The sequence below is a fragment of the Zeus faber genome, assembly GCF_960531495.2.
Source record: "Zeus faber genome assembly, chromosome: 6".
In the NCBI taxonomy this organism is placed as follows: domain Eukaryota; kingdom Metazoa; phylum Chordata; class Actinopteri; order Zeiformes; family Zeidae; genus Zeus; species Zeus faber.
In genome coordinates, this window is record NC_137201.1 from 23,944,340 (window position 1) to 23,959,339 (window position 15,000).

The following is a 15,000-nucleotide window of genomic DNA, read 5'->3' on the forward strand; positions in this document are numbered from 1 at the left end:
GAGTAAGAAACAGGTTAAAAGAGAATCGTGAAACCATAAACTCCCGCGTCGCCGGCAAAATGACTCAAAGTCCAAAATAACACTCGAGGACGAGGAATGGAATTAATTTATTTTCGTCTCATCGCTCACCAGCTCTTTATCTCGTTCCATCCTGACTGGGAACCGAGAGCATTTCAATGACGGTGAATCATGTTTTGTTGAATCGGAGCGGCTCGGTCAGAACGCCAAATTGCCAAGACATTCCTGGGGCTGGTAGTCTTTCCTTTTGGCAGCGCCGCTCCTCCATCTCTCATCCTCAGCCCTTGGCCGTGCTCCCCTTTCCCCCCTCTCTCCTCCCTGCTCCCCGAACATTTGGACGAGGCCGCGAGCGGCGAGCGAGAGACAAACAAAAAGTGGGAGAGAGGGAAATATTTCTATTGAACTATTCGTGCGTGTGCGTGTGTGCGTGTGCGTGTGCGTGTGTGTGTGTGTGTGTGTGTGTGTGTGTGTGTGCGCGCGGGCGCGTGTCCGCGCGCGCGGGCTCCCGCGCGCTCCTCGCCTCGCCGCGTCGAGGCAGAGTCGGGGGTTTTCTCCCAGCTGATATCTCCCCGTTCATCCTCCCTTCCTTCCAGCCTCGACCACAGCTTTGTTTTCTCTGGTGAACGAGCTCCGCCGCGGCACAACATCTAATTAGCGTGCGGTGCGCGTCAAGGTCGGCCCCGCAGAGTATCTCGTATCTGGGTTGCATGTCTTGTCTCCATTTATCACGGAGCCCAATGCGATGGTAGGATTTGGGCAGAGATTAGGGAGGGAACGCGTTGGTGAGCGGCAGGAGCCAAAGCGCGTCCCGGGGGCAGGCTCCGCTCCCCAACAGATGGCAATGTGAGGCGGCCCCCCCCCCCCCCCGCCGGGCCCCCGGGCCTTCTGGGAGCCTCTCTGCTCCGGTGGGAGTCGTCGTGCATTGGACGTCATTTCTCTCACCGGTTCTCCTCGTTGGTTCTCACACCTGCAAGTGATGATGAGTCCAGGCATTTTTGCATCACTTTTGCATCCCAAGGACGGTCGGGCCACGGACCCCGTTTGATAGGTGTCTCAGGGAAGCCCAGTTTGAGAAGGTTTTTCTTCTTAGATATGATTTAGTCCAAACTTCCATCCTAAAATTGGGGGAGATATCAGTGGAACTAGGATCAAAACAGTCGTTATCGTGCCTTCTGTAATGGTGCTTACGTCTTGTAGATTAAATAATGATTAAATTATGACGTTTTTAACTATTCATTTAATATGAATTAATATTTAAAAACATTTTGCTGGAGAGCCCCCGGAACCCCCTGGAGGACCCCTGGGAGACCAGGGGGTGGGAGAACCACCTGATAAGTACAACATTGTATTATCTCGCTAATCTATTTATTTTTCTTTCTTTTTTTTTGGTTAATTTATAACAATAGCTGTCACAAACATGTTGGAGCCGCTGTCTGCCTTCGTCCCAGGGAGCAGGGAGCGTGATGGACTGTTCTGGCGTCGACCTTTTACCTGATGCCACCGCCCTGTTGTTGACTCCCTCGGCGCTTTTGTTTGTTTGCCATTGATGTCATGTTGGATCGGCGGAAGTCAACACCCCCCACACACGCGCGCGCGCACACACACGCACGCACACACACACACACACACACACACACACACACACACACACACAGACCCCGTGTGTGGTGACTCTTTATCTGTCTCTGTGGATTTATCACACACACACACACACACACACACACACACACACACACACACACACACAGACCCGTGTGTGGTGACTCCTTATCTGTCTCTGTGCATTTATCACACACACACACACACACACACACACACACACACACACACACACACACACACACACACACACACACCCTGTCTCCCTCTAGGCCACAATTAACAGGGGAAACTGACTTTTTTTGACAATGATGTGATGTTGTTTGTTTATCGCTTGGTTACAAACTCAGTGACACAAAGCGAGGGTGTCTCCGTTTGTTTGTGTACACAAGTGTCTGTACATTGGTGTGCGAGTGTGTGTGTGTGTGTGTGTGTGTGTGTAAGTGTACTAGACATCCCGGAGGGACCGTTTGGGGGGGGGTCAGGAAGGGTGTTCCTGTGTGAACAGCAGCTCCGGGTCGTCCCCACCAGAACCCCACGCCTCATGTCCTCCCGTCTCGATCAATTGTTACAGAGGCTAAAGGAGCAAAACAGGGAAAGAATCTTTTGGATTGAGGTCTCGACTGTGTTTGTGTGTGTTTTTTTTATTTGTTGGGGTTTTTGTTGGAGGGGAAATTCTGGTTTTATTCGTATTGTTTCAGTCGAAAACTATTTCACACAATTTCCCCCCACTCTTATTCATTTGCATTAAATGTTTGGATTTATTTTTAATTTTTTTTTGGAAGTTATTTTACGTTATTTCTCTGATTGGTTGGACTTCAACAGCAGGGCTTGGCGAAATCCCGTGTGTGTATGTGTGTGGGGGGGGCTGGTTCTGGGGCAGCTGGGATATCACCTGTCTCCCAAGCACATGTCTCCATACGACACTCTGACCTGGTCCTTCTGATTTTTATTTTATTTTTGGGGGGGTGGAGGGCATGGCACTCCGGGTTTAAAGGAATATCTATGGAGTCAGTCAACCGATATTTGAAGATTTTATGCTCGACATACCCCAGTGTCCCTACACTGACCTAAAGCAGTAATATTTCACAGGCTGCGGCAACTTCTCAAGCTTTGTATTTCTTCTTCTGGTGGGGCGGGGGGATCCTACTACAGACATAGTATATCTATATGGGAAGTTTATATTGATTTTTTTATTTGTTTTTATTTATTTTTCAGAGCAGGGATACGGAGCCAGAATGAGGCTCAGTCTTCTTTAAGGCTCTTTGTCCATAAAGGGCCCCCCCAAGTAGAGTGGAACAGCTCAAAAACTCAAACTGCATCCTATTTATACTAGCTTTAAACGTCCATTCCAAGGCCTTGTCGCCGTCCATGTATTAAATCCCTGGTACCCCTTTGACTTCACTTTAATTATCCCTTTTTTTTACAGTCAGTTTTAACACACCGGGATCACGGCCGAGTACAATTTGTGAAAGGCTCGCGCCCGTCCTCCGCTGCTCTCGCTCGCACCGAAAAAACGGCCTCCCTCCCACACATCAGGACCTGGAAGTACGGACTCTGAGATCTGTTCTTGCGACACACTGGCACATTCATAGTGTTTTCATTGTGTATTTACACAACGCATCCTCCCCCACTCCCTCTCCGTGGGTTACACACATACTGTCCCTTCAACGTACAGTACATACATACAGTGTGTGCCCATAAATAGGCCCTGTGTGTGTGTGTGTGTGTGTGTGCGCGCGCGTGTGTGTGTGCGCGCGTGTGACATGTTTGTCTAATTGTTTTTTTTTTTCTCCTCCCAGTGGGCAGAATTCCTGACCCATGCTAAGCTGTGACTAGAATGTCGATAAGTCTGTAGATTACTGCCCAACATGTTTATGATAGCCAATTATTCCTTAAGCTTCATCCGGATCCAACGCGTTCTGTGCCGACTTAGCACAACTATTTAGGTCATGGTAAGATCCCCGCGCAAGGCGCAAGGGGATGTCGAAATATCAGCCGGGCCCCGGCAAGAGTCGTCCCGCCCCCCCCCCCGTTTCGTCATGGCTTTCATAATGAGTGCGCCACAGAAGTGAAGCCCGGCAGCCGCTGAGGAGTCAATACCCTTCATTGGTCTCGTGACTCGCGCCTTTCTCGGGGGGGTTTCACCGACCGCGGCGTCCTGGGGCTTGTCCCGGATCCGAAAGCCTTTTCAAAGATCAAACGGATAGATGGATAAGCATGTCAGAAGGTATTCCATTATTGACTCCCACTCCTCCAGGGACATTGCCTTAAATGCAAAATGAACCCTCAACGTTGCTTACTAACAACTCTGTTGGCTTTTTTTCGCTCGACAGGCGAAGATCTTGTGACTCCTGCACTTTTAACCCCCATGCCCGTTTGAGTATTTTTCCGACTCCGACAGTTGCCGACGGCGTGTTTTGGCTCATTGTAGGGCGCATAAAGCCGCTAAAGACGCTTTCCCCTCTGGGCGCCGCCCACGGCAAGACCTGCTGGACAATGCTGCCTCTGTGTCGAGGCCGCATTGTGCCTGTGCGCCGATAAGTCAACAATATTTCTCTTTCACGATCTAATGTCAGGGGGGAACGGTTTACGAAACAAGTTAAATAAACAGGTAGCCATTCATATCGTCTCACCCTTGCATGTAAATATATACATGGACAATACAAACTGTTGTTGAGCGGAACGTTGCAGTGACGTTCTGCCTCCTCTGCAGGCTGCACCAGATCTTCAGTACCTGCACCACCAGGGATAAGCCGGGCCTCCGTGCGTGTTTGTTTTTTTGGGTGGGTCTTTCGAGTTTATTTGCATATTACAGAATCGTCTTTTCCAGCCCTGGATCTGAACTTGCATCAAGTCAAAAACGAGAAAAAATACAAAAATAGTCAAGCGATATAGTACTTTCTTCCGTGGGGAACCAAAGTGCAGACTATAATGGTTATTTCCCCGTGTAGATTCCTCCATCTTGTTACAAACTATATTGCCTGATCTTTTTTTATTTCTTTTTTTTTTTCATTTTATTCGTCTGGAATGCAGGGATTGCCAGACATTCAGAAACCTCTTGTTGTGTCTGAATTTACAGTCGTGTGCGCGTTTCATCCGTCTCTGTGAAATTCGCCGCTATTCCATATTTATGCCCCCCATTAGCGCTCATACTTCATACGACAATAATACCTGCGCAGCGTCCCTGTTTGCCGTAAAAGTGTCCGGGCCATCAGACACACACTCTTAAAAGAGGGGGGTCGACTTTGTAGCCCTATGAAAATGCCATTGATGTTAACTGTCTGGCTGGAGGGGCTCGCTATCAGCTTTTTGGTAAAGATGGAGCCTGAACGAGCCGCGTCGGCCCGTCGTCAGGGACGCCACGGCCTTTGATGTCCTTCGCTGTTTGGCCTTTGATTTACAAAGCGCCATCTTTATCATTTTGCCTTGGTTTCTTGGAGCTGTCTGAAGGCTTTGTTGTGTGTGTGCGTGTGTGTGTGTGTCTGTGTCGTGTGCTGAGTAAGTACTTCTGAAAGGATAACTAGATAAGTACAGAGGTAAAGCCAAGGCCAGGGAGGTGGAGAGGTAGACAATTCCTTTGAAGCTATTACCAAATTCTGAGTGCGTGTGTGCGTGTGTGTGTGTGTGGGTGTGTGTGTGTGAGAGAGCGAGAGCCAGAGAGAGAGAGGTCTGTGTGTTTGAGGCGAAGACAAAGAAAGAGTGTGAACATCTGTGTGCGTGACGTAAATGCCCGTGCATCCGTGCACATTTGCATGTGCAGCCCCTCATGTGTGATTCTGCGAGTGCAATGTGTGTTGCGTGTGCGTGTGTGTGTGTGTGTGCGTGTGTGTCGTTGCGTGCCACCAGACTCAAGGCGACGGTGTGTGTCTCCACAACAAGGCGTGGGTGTTTATCTGCATGTGCACAGTGGTGGTTACTGTGGCGGCACCCAGTCAGCGATGCCTCGACGCGGTGACACACCTGTGTTTACAGTCGGGAGACAACAGTCAACAACAGGGGCCTGACTGTGTGTGTGTGTGTGTGTGTGTGTGTGTGTGTGTGTGTGTGTGTGTGTGTGTGTGTGTGTGTGTGTGTGTGTGTGTGTGTGTGTGTGTGTGTGTGTGTGTGTGTGTGTGTGTGTGTGTGTGTGTGTGTGTGTGTGTGTGTGTGTGTGTCCTGGGTTGTCTCTGTCCTCCCACTCAGGGATGGCCTGGCTCTGCAGGGTTGTAATGAGTGGCTTTGGCAGGTAGAATGTGACTCGCAGACTAACTTGTCATTATAAGCCCCCGGTGCCCTGTCATTGGAATGGAGACTTCATTAAAGAGCCGGGGCAAACAACACCAAACAAAAAAAAAGAAAGAAATAAAAATATGAACTGGATGTGACGGATCTGGCAACCAAACAACCAAAACAAACCGTTTGTACGCTTTCTATGATGCATTGGAGCACATTATCTAAAAGGATATGACGTTTTTCGACCCCGTCCTTAACAATGTTAAAATGTTGTTCCCCACGATTTATATCTGTTACAACTGAAAAGCCCATAATATAGACAGATAGACTTTATGTTTTATACCGAAAACTTTTTTCAGGGTTTTATTGTTTTTTGAGCTTTTGCACTTACGCAAGGTCTTTTGGCTACATCTGCACTAATGTAAGAGACTAGAAACAGGAAGTTGCGCTTATGTTATGTATTGTATTTTTTAACTTTATGCATTCTATGTATTCTATTTTTTTACTTTATGCATTTCATGTATTCTATTTTTGAACTTAATGCATCTAATGTATTCTATTTTTGAACTTAATGCATTTTATGTATTCTATTTTTTAACTTAATGCATTTTATGTATTCTATTTTTGAACTTTAGTCCTTCTATGCATTCTATTTTTTTGAACTTTATGCATTCTGTGTCCTTTCATAACGTGTTTCTTTTCCGAATGCTTTTGATGTTTTATGTAAAGCACATTGAATTGCCTTGTTGTGGAAATGTTCTGTATACAGTAAATGAACTTGACTTGCATTGCTTCATTGTTTTCCCCACAGTGAAGTGAAGTGAAGGGAAGTGAAGGCAGCCTCCTGTAGCGAACGTGAAGCATTGCATGTGCTCCAGCAATTGCAAAAAGTAGTTCTACATAAAATGTGAACTTGCTATAAATGCAAACAAGAGTTTGCGAAAATGAGATTTTAGCATTTCTTTGAGGCTGAAAAGTTTGCCCCACTGGACTGCATTTAAGCAGTTTTTAAAAAGTACAACATTCAGTGAGGCTGCACTATAAACGGTTAACAACAATGGTAACTAACATCTTTAATAAGGCCTAAAAAGGTGATCCAATCACTGAGGCAACTTTGATCTGGAATACAAAATTGACTTTGCCTGTTTTTTTCCTGTGTGTTGAATCCAGGTTCACCTAATGGACCAGAAAATGGACTCGGTTCTGCAGATCCTCACAGAGCAGTTCCGGCCCAAACCGGAGCTGACTTCCAAGCCGTCCATCCGCAGGGTGACCATCCAGAAGAGAATGGGCATCAGCATCGACGAGGGACCTTGATGCGTCCACCGAGGGATCCTGTCACCGGACAGGACCGTGATGATGTCATCAGTGAGGGACACATGAAGGGTGCTGGGTGGGTGATTATATGGACAGTCCCCGATCTCACCCAGCCCCCCGACCCCCTCCCACCCCAGCTGAAGGACGAGCCTAAGACAAACACCGGGACAAAGTTTCCCATAATCCCCCTTTTTTTCCCCTTCCTCTTACAAACCCTAACCCTTGAATCACCCTTTGATCCCTAAGAAGACCTTTAAGAGGACCAGTTTAAAATGTTAAAAAATGTCCACCAGTAGCGGTGCTGAACTGGGACAAGAAGCTCTGAGACTGGAAGGCACTGAGACCACGAAGCGGGCTGCCAGCTGACCAACGCCCCTCCCCGTGGAGGCCTCTGGCGATGTGGGTTGAGCGCTTGTATTGGGGCCTTTTTCCCTCTGACATATAGATTTTAATCTAAATGTATTTCCCTCTCCTGGACCAGCATTTTGGGGCCTCGGCCTCCATATGGTAGCGTACGGCCATTCAACAGCCCATTGATTTACTTCATGACAGTAGCCTCATAATTGCACCGGGCTGTTGATGGCAATTTATGAACAGCCCGCCACAGAGCCGCATTCCTCCACTCCAAATATTATTCCAGCACTAACTAACCCGGTAATGAAGCCGTAATGCAATCAAAGCGCCGGTTCTCCGAAGACACAAAGTAGGCGAGTGTCGAGGCCGTGGTCGCCGGCATTCCTCAAAACCTACAGATTTTCTTGGCACCGTCCGGCGGGCCCCGGTACGCAACGGGGTTATTTCCACAGGCCGCTGATCCGTCCAGCCGAACTCTTCTCCGGGCGGCGGGGGCTGTTTGTTTGGCACCGATCGGGTGACGCGGGTCACCGTGTTGACTCTGCCCTCCGCCGGCGACACCCGGAGAAAGTTGTAGAAACGGACGGAGGGAGAAATGTGGCCCACGCCGCAGCTAACGCAGCCCTGATTTACGGCCGCAGCAAGGCTCATAAAACCAGCGCCGGCAGCTGTGACAAGGCCCGCAGTGCCGTGTTACAGAAATACGGCACGAGGTTGTGGCACGGACCCACCGTTCAAGCCGCTCCCGGTGCCAAGATTTTCACTGGAAGATTTAATTTGGACATTGATCCTCAGCCCCACCCCCAACACGGCCGCCACCAGCCGGACCGTGCTTTAACACCTCTATTACCCTCTTCGGGGGGGCTCACACTGCTGTGTGCAATTTGAAATAAATTTGCCCCATTAAAGCTCTGATTATTTTTTCTGTCCTGAGCTAATTAAGTGCTGAATTCCTGGTAAGGGGAGATTACTCGCTGCGAGTGACTAATGAAAAGAAACACTGGAAAAATGTGTAGAATTTAAGCGCTGCGCCTTGAGGAGCGGGCGTGTTAATTTTGTGTGAAGGTATGGAAATATCCCACAACCACCGAGGGAGGAATGAGCGGCTTTCGAAAAAAAAAAAAAAAAGGCCCACGTTTGAAATTTGAAAGGAAAAAAGAGGAAGAAATAAAAGAAAAAAAAGAAAAAAAACAATCGGACAATGCTTTCTTTTTTGTTCGGGGCTTCAGGTCGTATCTGTCCGGCGGGGACGCTGAGGCACGTAGGACGTAGAAAAGAGAAAACAATAACCAAACTGTTTGGCAATGCAAGGCCTCACATAATTATAGTATGCACATTCCTAAAGCAACTGACACACACACGCGCATGCACGCACACACACGCACACGCGCACACACACACACACACACACACACACACACACACACACACACACACACACTCAAAGAACAGGCAAAACAGGGAGGGGGCTCCCTCTCAAAACTAGATACAGTATATTTTCTTATTTTTGCAGTGGTGTGATTAGCTACATGATATGTCTCCCAGATTTAAAGCGGCTGACGTCTGAGGAAGCCCTCATTTTGGGATCGAACTCGACACGTGTTGTCCGTCCATTCGCTCTGTACAGTTTTATAAGAAGTTGTACATAACAGTAACTCTGCCTTATTGTACTGCATTTATTATTGTGTGGAGAGATCAACCGTAAAATAACAAGGCAACACAGCTGAAAATCGACTTGTTGAGAAATGCAGAGAGAGGGAGAGAGAGAGAGAGAGAGAGAGAGAGAGAGAGAGAGAGAGAGAGAGGGGCTGTTGCCGAAGTGGGTGGAAATGGTTGTAAATGATATTCAAGCACACCCTCTTCTCTGTCGCTCTGCTGTAGATAATAAAAAAAATAAATAAAAATATCTCCATTTCATTATACTCTGGTCTGCTTTGTCCCAGGGCTTTAATATGGATTCAATTACCAACTTATCTATTCCATAATCTGCTTTAGTTGGATTGGGGAGAAACTTGTCTTGTAGTTCCTTCCCCCCCACCCCCCTGTCCATTTGTTGAAGCCTCAGCCCGAGCCGGGTCAAGGTACCGCGAGGCCGGTGTTTTCCATCCCGGCAGAATCTCCTCAACTTCTCATTTGGCCAAATTCCCCCTTCGCACTGCAATCACCGAGGAAGAGAAGCAGAGAGAGAGGGAGAGAGAGAGAGAGAGAGAGAGAGAGAGAGAGAGAGAGAGAGAGAGAAGAGAAACAACACGTCCACCGTGCCTACTTTGAACTTCAATATTCCATAACCCATTGAGCGAGGCATGCAGAAGGAAAAAGAGAATACGGATCAAATTACCACTCAATTATATTTGCCTTCAAAGGCCAAAAAATACTGGGCATGTCCCAAGATCAGCACGGTCCAGCGCTGAGAGAGAGAGAGAGAGAGAGAGGGAGGGGAGGCGAGAGTGGAGGTGGAGGGTGTGGCGGGGGCGAGGGGTTCCCTGGGGCGGGATGGATCTGCAGGAAAGAAAGGGAGGGGGAGGAGGAGGACAGAGAGAGAGGAGGGGAGAGCCATTTTCAATTAGCCAGAGAGACGACATGGGCCGGAGGGCCGCAGTGCTCCGCTGCCTTCTGTCCTCCTCTGGTTTCTATCACCGCTGGGGGATTTTGGCAGACGGGGAGAGAGAGAGAGAGAGAGAGAGAGAGAGAGAGAGAGAGAGAGAGAGAGAGGGGGCGAGAGAGAGAGAGCGAGAGAGAGTGAGAGAGACACGGAGCCAAAGGCCTGCTCCGTCTACAGAGGCCGCTCTATGCAGCACCAAGGCCCCACGCTCCCCTTTCATCTCGGGACTAGAAAGAGAGCGCAAGGCCACTTCAAAAGACAGTTTGATCCGAAAAGTACGCAGGAGTGCGACCTAAAAAGAGGATCTGAAGAAGTGGTTAAATCGAGAGCATATAAGAGAGACAGTGTCCGGCGGCACGGACGGCCAAACACTGTCTCCTTAGAATCTGCACGGAGGGAGGCCTGCGAGGTCATCAAGCGCTGCTAACCCTTCTGGGGTTGCTCCGCCCTCCATTTGGGTTAGATTGCCACAACAAAGCGCCGTGTGGCACGGAAGTGGAGCCGTGGTATAATGCTTTTATGAGTCAAACGAGGTGTTTGTACATGAACAGTAAAATTAGATCCAAGTCAAAACGGATTCATCTTTATGTTGTTTCCTCAAGCTGACTCAAAACCTACACATCAGAATCTCCTTGGACAGTAAAGCCGATTTTTATCTTGTTGTTTTTTTTGTTTTTTTCTTTCTCCAAAGGCTCTGTAAAACAGCTTGTTGGAATTACCACCACAGCCAACAATGAGCTGTTGCTATTTTGGGAAAAGGGTTGAAAAAAAAAAAAAAAATCCCAAAAAGTGTTTAGGAACATTAGTGTTTCGTGAATTGGCTCCGTGAACGCTGTTTATATAAACCAGTCCTTCCCTATCTTTTTTCTTCCATTGCACACTTGATGAAATAATCCCACAGTGCATCACCATCTGTGAAGAAGAAGACTATGCTGTTAACCACTAAAATCATCACAAAACATCACAAATATGCATAACTGCGCTTCAGTGGCATGCATAACATCTGAGAGCTTCTATCGTAGGGGCACTCTAGAGGGCACTTTATACCATTTTATCTATTGAAGGGGCACTTTACACCGTTTTCGAGGAGCACCTAGAGCGCCTTTCTTCGAGCAAAGGGGCATCAGGAGGCGGAGGTTGGCGTCATCCCAGAGAAGCTGAGGCCCAGCAAGACGGGGTTTTGACGCCGCCTTTCGGTGCTGGCGTCACAAATTCAGATCCTGATTTTCCATCCAAGTCGCCACCTTTGTTCCTTAAATCAGATGATCGGAGGAGACAACCTTGCTTATTAAGACTCTGTGGTTCAAAGAGCTAAGCCCCATGTAGGAGATCTTCAGGGTCCGATGCCAGATGACCCCAGAAAAGACCCCGGTGTCCAGGCTCGAGTATGAAGGAGACCTGGTGGCATGATGGTTCAGAGGCTACATTCCAGTGCTGCCGTCACAGATTCAGTTCCTGATTCTTCAGAACGGAGGTTTCTTTCATCAGGCGATGGGAGATGACCAAGCTCCGTAAGACTGATTGGCTCAAAGAGATACGCGTCTGGAAGCTAGGGCGTTCAGGGTTCGATGGCGAGGGAGCTTTTGAAAGGGAGGGGGTGTGTTTAAAAGCTCCCCGATAGTGTGTGGAGCATGAAGGTGACCTGGTGGCATGATGGATGTTGTCGTCCCGGACCTTGAACACGTATGCAATTGTCAAGCGGGTGACTGGTTCGGCTTCCTCTCTGCACCAGTAGATGGATTGCAATGACAACAAATCCAAATGTATATGTATTTGTCTATGTGCATAAATGGTTCAGTTAATTATTGATAGTAGGAACTGTGTCGACGTGCCCCTACACTAGAGGAAGTTTTATGATTGTTATGAAGTACCCTATAGAATCCCCCTTTCCTCAAACAACATGCAATGTCCACCATACAGACTTGTGCCCTTTTTCAGATGTTCGCTCCTGCCCCGAAAATGCTTTGTACGCCGTCTGGTGTATGTTGATCTACAGACTTTACTGAACACATCTGTCGTATGAGGTGGTCAGTCTATCTTTAGTAGTAGTCCTCATGTCAAGAGTAGCCAGTGAAGATAATCTCAGAGAAGCTGCATCCCTGTCACACCACATCTGCGGTGTGACGGGTTCAGACACCATGGTTTGATGCTGTCATCGCAGGTTCGAGTCCTGAATTTTCCATTCAAGTCCTGTTCCTTTAATCAGGTGAACGGAAGAGACGACCAGACTTCACAAGACTTGACTCAAAGAGAAAAGAGATAAGTCCTTGAATGAGGACTTTGATGTTTAAGGACTTGAGGGTTCAAGGCCCAGTGATGTTTAAAAAGCCGGCAACACGAGTGTGCGTTTGAAACTGCCCTCAAACCAGTGCTGAGTGTTATGGCGATCTGGTGGCCTGCTGGCTCGGGCGCTGCCAGCACAGGTTCAAGTTCTGCCTCATCCATCCGAGTCGCGACCATTGTTCCTTCAATCAGATGATCGGAGGAGACAACCTCACTTCATGAGACTCGTTGGCTCAAAGATTTAAACCGCTGTAGGTTTATGAGCTGCCAGGGAATGAGGAAAAGGAGGCAGGCGGAGGTGAAACATCGCCCGATCGGCGTGTATTTATTCTCAGTCTTTTCAAACAAAGGCTGGCTCGTGGGCCAAAATGTTAAATCATGGGCTCGCAGGCCAATATGAAAATAGTCCGTGTGCTTCAGCGCTTTAGTGAGCTCCCGCCGTGTCGTGTCCGGCGACTTGCGTATCGGGATTACTCGCCCGGTCCAACATGTCACGCAAGCACGCCGATCCTTCAGCGCGGGGACAACAAAACATATATTATTTCCTGGGTTTGGGATCGGACGAATCAGCGGAATCCCTCCGTTGATTCGCACGATCCGCAGCAGCTGAGCGGCAGAGGGATGGGAGCCTGCACCGCCTGTCTGCAGCTGCGGCTTGACATCGCCCCCTTGGTCCGCCAAAAATGCCGTGTGAGCATTTGAAAGGCGGCCAGATACCGGGGTGGAGCATGAGGGCGACCTGCTGGCATGATGGAGTTGTAATCGCGGACCCAGAACGCGTCAGAGGATGTCAAGCGGTTGGTTGGTTCGATTGACTCTCTGCCCTGGTAGCTGGATTACAGTGACAACAAATCCTGTTGCGGTGGGTATGGCGGGATGGGTACTTGGTACTGGGCTTTCTGAGAGAAAGCTGTGTGTGGCTGAAGTGGAATTTGGAAAAAAAAAAAAAAAAAAAAACACTGCACACCATGTTTTCTTGGCACTAATGTGTTAGTTATTGAAAAACATCGATCGAGCATTATTAAATTTTATTATAGACGCTTACTACTCAATACTGTGTGCCATGTTTTATTTTCATATTTTCAACCTTAACATTATTAAACAGCACTCTCCAATTTAAAGGAAAGCGCTTCTATTTAAAATCATTTTGTAGAAGACGCGACACTGTTTACACTGTACACATTGTGGCCGGCGGAGCACTGGACTGGGTTCCTCTGAGAAATGCTCCACTTGTTGTGTGAGCCAACTGGGCTCAGCTGGTCGGCCAAGGGTGAGAGTGAATGGGTGGTAGACACCGGGCCGAGGGGGCCACGCCTGCTTGAAGGGGCGGGGGCCACCTGTCTGGAGGGACCCCAGAGCCGTCAGAACCATATGAAAGCAGATACGAGTCAACAGGTGTTTGCGTGTATGTGTGCGGGATTGTGACAAACACGATGGGCAGCAGCTGATGGGGCCCGCCCCGTCAGGAGTCGTCCCCAAATAGCTGGGGCGTCAGTTGGCTTGAGGACAGTTGTTAATGCCGCCTGCCCTGCCTTGCCCTGCCCTAGTTTCCTGAAAATAATTCACATTCTCAACAGGTCCTCTGTTATGAAAATGAACAGTTCCAACCTTAACATTCAGTTCATATTTTAGAGCACGTGATAAATAAATAAACACCACATGAACTGAAATTTGCCATTTAATTTGTGACATAATTAAGCTGCTTGGTCAGAGAATAATACTAAGCCAGGGCCGGCTCTAGCCATTTTTCTGCTCTCGGAAAACCGTCGACGGGCGGGTGGCGGGAGGGTAAAATTAAGTAACCTACATCCAAAATAAAAACACTGTTTTGGCGCAGCCATCGCACCTGGGCTGGCGTCGTCGCTGCGCCGTGGCCACCGGGGCATCGTGGCCACCAGGGCATCGTGGCCACCGTCGGAGAGGGAGACAGGTGTGCAAACTGTGCCCCAATCTAGAGTATTTAAACTACGCCCTGCAGTACACATTCTGTAGTATATAAACGACACTGCAGTATTCAAACCGCACACGTATGAAGCAGTGATGCAAAATCAGTCAGGAGTCAGGATGCTGGGAGCACCGTGTTGGGTCCTCCATGTTGCCTAGTCCCGGCGCTCACAAACACTTCTCCTCCGCCGCCTCTCAAACCAGCCGCAGATACAGTATGACCTTTGACCTCGGCTGCGTGGGTGATAAATCACCCTGAGGTCAGGAGGTTAGATTGACCCCTCGTAACCTCTTGCCCTCACGAGATTTTCTCCTTGGCCATATGTCTGCAGCTCACCCCGTCTCACCTCCCGTCTCACCCTTTCCCACCACCAGAGGGAAGTTCAACAGCCAAAAACAATAGCGCAAAAACCAGCCCCGGGCCGCTCCGGATCCAAAGATCTGTCCGAGCGGCCCGGGGTTCGTGTCTTACGTGCAGCTCGCCGTTAAAAAACCCCACCCGGCGCTGGCCGGGATGAAGTGAAATGGCAGCTAAAGTGCAGTGATTCCCTGGTGGGCTTGAGCGGAGCCCCGAGGCAAAACCTTTCGCTTTTAAGCTTTTAGGTTTCAAGCTTTTAAGGTGGGGACGGAGGGGCGTACGGGTCACGTTTTGACCCTCCAGCGTGGAG

General features: G+C 48.7%; 1 protein-coding gene across 1 annotated transcript in view; it reads left to right on the plus strand.

The window, feature by feature from the left end:
* Positions 1 to 7,245, plus strand: part of kcnq1.2 (potassium voltage-gated channel, KQT-like subfamily, member 1.2) — a gene marked incomplete at its 5' end in the record, with an annotated part of 186,345 nt that extends 179,100 nt beyond the window's left edge. Inside the window, one exon of the mRNA XM_080002890.1 lies at positions 7,003 to 7,245. Within this exon, the coding sequence (XP_079859016.1) occupies positions 7,003 to 7,149 (147 nt within the window). The 3' untranslated portion in view covers positions 7,150 to 7,245. The remainder of the gene's footprint in view (positions 1 to 7,002) is intronic.
* Between the last annotated feature and the right edge of the window lie 7,755 nt (positions 7,246 to 15,000).